The 5,000-nt window shown below is 43.7% G+C and overlaps 1 protein-coding gene across 1 annotated transcript in view; it reads left to right on the forward strand.

Moving 5' to 3' along the window:
* LOC103460562 (far upstream element-binding protein 3-like) overlaps positions 1-3,528 on the forward strand; it is a 16,589-nt gene extending 13,061 nt beyond the window's left edge. The window contains exons 17-18 of the mRNA XM_008402795.2: positions 30-134; positions 213-3,528. Coding sequence (XP_008401017.2) covers positions 30-134; positions 213-221 — 114 coding nt within the window. The 3' untranslated portion in view covers positions 222-3,528. The remainder of the gene's footprint in view (positions 1-29; positions 135-212) is intronic.
* Positions 3,529-5,000: the final 1,472 nt, after the last annotated feature.

The raw sequence follows: 5,000 nt of genomic DNA on the forward strand, positions 1-5,000 counted from the left end.
GCGGTTCATGGTGTCATTGTGGTCTTGCTGTTGCAGGTCAGTCGTCTCAGCAGAGTTCGGTGCCAGACTACACTGCAGTGTTAGCAGAATACTACAGACAGCAGCCCTACCTGTGGAACCCCGCCCAGATCCAGGTAACACCCGAGGCTCCGCCCTCCTCCGCCGGGCCGCGGTGAACCCGCTGATCCACCGTGTCGTCTTGTTTCTGCCAGGATCACTAGAGGCTCCTTCGTCTCGGCTCCAGGCGTCGGACGGTCGTTGACAGCAACCAAAACGGGGTTTCCAAGCAACGCTCTGCCGCTTCTTTCTTCCTTTTTGTAGAGAAAAACTAAGGATTAACTGAAAAATCACAAACTCTTTTCTTTCTGTTTTTTAACCTTACAGAGTTGATATTTTGTCAGGCAGGTTTTTTTGGACTAGCCTCTGGTCTCCACAGCATAGACCTGATTTTCTTTTTTTTTTTTTTTATCAAACTTGAACTTAAAGATCTATCAGTGTGGCTTTGAACAAAAACAAATCCAGTATAATCTATATTTTGTCTAGTTTTATTTTTCTGATAAACGGTAAAAGGCTTAGCAGTCTTGAGTAAGAAAATCAGATATATTATTATTTTGTTCATGATAATGTTTTAAAGCATGCGTCAGATTGTGTGTTGACTCTCAGTTATCTTTTTTATTTTGGCATAGAAATATTTTAATAGCGTTGGATGGAAATGTGATGTTTTACCGTCGGAGATAAAACTGTATTTTGTACTAAATTTCTGCTCGCTGGGTCTGTTTTCACCTGTAGTCGCCATCTTGGAGGTGCAATGACACGATTGTTTTCTTTGGTTTGATTATTCCTGTTTGTCGATAGTGAACTCGGTTTTATTATGTAACGATGAAACAAGTGGTGATCATATTGTTGTCTAAAGCCAGATCTCTCTGTGGTCGAAGAACCTCAGCAGTTCAGCACCAGTTGTTGTTGGAACAGGAGCTTAGCCTGTTTTCTTCCAGTGAAACTGAATTATTGCTGTTAGTTGTGCTTAGTTTGAGTGGAGAAACGTTGAAGCTGGTCCGTGTTACCTCAGCGGGTGTTTGCTGAATGAATGTTTTAGCTGGATGTAGCTGAGTGGATGTGGGAGATGAACGGACGTTCTATCAAAAGTCCTGAACCAAGTAATCAGGTGAGCCTGATGGTTTTAACGTGTGAACACTGTTCTGCCTTGACAATTTAAGAGCTGACAGAATAAAAAGCTATTGATCTTTGACATTTACTGATATTCTTTTTTAACTTGCTAACAAACTGCCAGGCGCTCTATGCACAACTTTTCTGTTTTAACAACCGAAGCTCAGTAAATCTGCATGAAATATTCATGTTGGCGCAACATTTGAGTTGTTAACAGGAACTGAAGTAACAGCAGTCAGAACTTAACTAACCAGCTAACTTAACGTCCCTCTGATTCTCTCCACTAACGTTTGAACACATTAAGAAATGCAAGCAAAGTTAAACCTTTAGTCACTTTCAGCAAAGAAATAATGTGAATATTCTGCAACGGAAATAAAAATCCATTTTTTAAGTATCTGTTAAACTTGCTGATATTTGAGCTTTAGCTGAATAATCTTTAAACAAAAAGTATTCACATGTAAACCGTCATATTTTTATCTCTCCTCTCAATATGCAAATTTATGCTAACCTGTGATGTCATCAGCTCAAAGGTTAAAGGTCAGATTTACAGCCAACATCAAAAACAGACTTTAATCTCAAAAACGTTAAATCTTGTTAAACTACAGGAGAAAAATGACGACTTTGAATTTAATAAAATAGTGGGAAGCAACACAGTCGATCAGTATTTTGATATTTGCTGTTTCATTTTTAACATCCTAACTGGATTCAGTGTGAACAAAAACTTAAATACTGAGTAATTAGCTTAGCTTCACGCTAACCCCAGACTCTAACCCTGCATATGCAATTACAATTTAAACATCTAAACCAGGTCGCACATTATTAGTGTTGATTTTCCAACTAAAAATGGGTCCAGATTTCAGTTCTGATGATTTATTTTTAAACCTTGGAGTTGGCATAAGGAAGAACTCGTCTGATTCTCTGAAATTGGTGCTGTGGACATGAAATTAATAAGCTACTAAAGATGTTTTAAATATGGTTAGGAAAAACGGACAAAACCAGAAATTAAAGGCTCCAAAGAAAAGGATGGTGAAAATGGTTAAATATTAATTAACTCCAAAATGATCCGTTTTAATTTGATAAGCTGCCGAACCTGCTTGAGTTTTGACATTTTCCTGCCTGCTTTACCCGCGTTAACAATTTAGCTGAAAGTGTTTTAGCTTAGCTACCAGAACCCGTTAGCTTAGCTACCAGAACCCGTTAGCTTNGCTACCAGAACCCGTTAGCTTAGCTACCAGAACCCGTTAGCTTAGCTACCAGAACCCGTTAGCTTAGCTACCAGAACCCGTTAGCTTAACATTGTGTGTATTCGTGCGGTGCTGATTTATGCTTTGTGTGTGTGTGTGTGTGTGTGTGTGTGTGTGTTTAAGGGTTGGTAATGTTCCTCAAAAAGTTATGTTGTTTTCATCAACTTGCACAAATGTAAATATATTTTTTGGCTTTTCTTATCGAAACTCAGCTAATTTACTGTTTAAGCTTATTTGATGCGAATTTGGTAAAATTTAAAGACTTGTTCATTTTATTTTTTAAGAGATGTCGGTCCTGAAGTTTTTAGTTATGTCTGTTTTTTTGAAATCTTGAGATTTTTCTACCAGTTTAATTCCACCTGTTGCAGTATTTCAGATTCGTTAGCCGACATGCTAGCTGCATGCTTTGTCCTCAGATCATGCTAGCAAGCTGCAGTTGGACGGTTCGCTTGGCGGCCATGTTGGCGCGGCCATGTTGGCGCGGCCATGTTGGCGGCCATGTTGGCGCGGCCAGCCGCGGCGGCTGCTCTGTTAGCTGAACCACGTTTGTCGGACCACAGAGAGGTTTGTCTTGTTTCCGGAGATCTGGCTGAAATGGTTCTGCTTTCTGTATGTGATGATGATGATAAAGACAATAATAATGAGTTCTCCTCTTCAGGTCTATTTAAATCGTATAAATATTCAGTTTGTGTAAATTCCACTGCTCTCCAGTTAAAATGATTTCTGTTCTGTTTAATTCACATGTTGTGTTTAACCGATCTGCGTGTTTCCTCAAGACTGCTAGGCGCCCCGCCCCCCGGCGGTTCGGTTCGGTTCTGACCCGCCTGGAATTGGGCCGGAGATGGGGCGGCGCCGCATTGTTAAAACGGCTGAAGTGGATTCATGCCGGGTGTCCGGTTCTGGTTCCGACAGCTGCGATCAGAACCGGACCTGTGAGCACCGGCCCGCTTCAGCGTCCGGCTTCCTGATCCGGAGACTTTGGTTCCGGAGGGCAGCTTCCGGTTTCTGTTGCTTTTCTAACTGTAACCTGCAGATTTTCTAGATTCTATTGGCGGATGGATGAACCGCTGCGGACGCGATGATCACTGCGGGCTAATAAACGGCTCCTTCTTTCTGACCGTGTCTGTTTCTGAGTCCAGGTGAGGAAACTCACCTTCACCTTTACAGGACAACACAGATCTATAGATTTATGGTTCATTTCCCTCCTGCAGCCGGATGTTGAAATCATCATGAGGATTTTACTGAAACCATAGAAAAGCATCAAAATGAAGGAAAAACCTTTAGATTTCACATTTACACTCATTTTGTTTTTATGAAAATTATGGATAAAATTCCTGCTTGGCTTCAAAGGACCAAACTCGTGTGTTTTGGGTCGGAACCGGCCCGCGGACCGCTGCTGGGCCCCTCAGAGACATGAACATGGTTCTGATCATTTATTGATGCTCCCTGAGCGGCGCAGATGGTTCTGGTCCGAATAACGGCGTGACGTCATCGGGTCGCTAAAACGTTCCTGTAATCACCGCCGACCGGCCCCGGGGGGCCGCGGGCCGCCGGGGGGCCGCAGGAGGAGGAGGAGGAGGACGCATCACCGTGGAAACGGATATTTACAGGAACATGAACGCCTCGTGGGGACCGAGGAGGTTCTGAAGAGTCTGGACCGGTTCCAGACGAGGCCTAGAGCCCCGCAGAACCGAGCCATGGCCAGCAGAACCAGGCCGGAGCCCCGCAGAACCCAGTTCCTGATGAAACCGGTGGTTAAATTCAGGAATCGGATTAACGGGCAGAAACGGAAATAATAAATTATTGCTGTAGTTCTGGTTCCGGTCCGTAGTTCTGGTTCCGGTCCATAGTTCTGGTTCCGGTCCGTAGTTCTGGTTCCTACAACTGAATCTGATTTTGATGAATTTATTAAACAATCAGAAGTTCTGATGGTTCGGTTCGGCTCCGGTCCGGTCCGGTTCTGGATGTTTTCCTGATGGCTGAAGCTTCATGGAGCGGCGGAACCGGCCGGTTCTGTTTGTGGTTTCAGCTCTGGTCGGGCCCAGGGGTCCGGTTCGGCTAATGCATGCAGCTCTGCGGTCATAAAGTACCGGAAGGGGTTCGGTAAGTACCGATGACCTGATTAAACATTAACGTGATGGGGATCTGGACCCGGTCCAAATGGTTCCCTGAAGGGGGGGCGGTTCTGACCCAAATGTTCTGTCTGAGATTACAGAACCGTCTGGATCAGAACCCAGGATTGGACCTGGAGGGATTCCTCCGGAACCAGAACCGGATTCCTGGTTCAAGCTGAAGTCCAGGTCCAGTCGGAACCGGGCGGGTTGATCGGCTCAGCAGAACCGGGTTTATGAGCTTTGAGAAATGAATCTTTGATTTCTCTCGTGAATTTGTCCCGCCAGACGGAACCGAACCGAACCGGAACCGGAACGTTTTTATTTTTCTGTTTATGACTTTTAGATTTTATATTTTTATTTTTTATATTTTTATTTTTTATATTTTTTATTTTTTTATTTTTTATATTTTCTCTCTGCTGGTCGGTGACGTCTCCCTGGTTCTGGGTTTCTGCGGGTCTCGGTTCCAGCAGAACAT

This window comes from Poecilia reticulata, unplaced genomic scaffold, assembly GCF_000633615.1.
Source record: "Poecilia reticulata strain Guanapo unplaced genomic scaffold, Guppy_female_1.0+MT scaffold_257, whole genome shotgun sequence".
Taxonomy (NCBI): domain Eukaryota; kingdom Metazoa; phylum Chordata; class Actinopteri; order Cyprinodontiformes; family Poeciliidae; genus Poecilia; species Poecilia reticulata.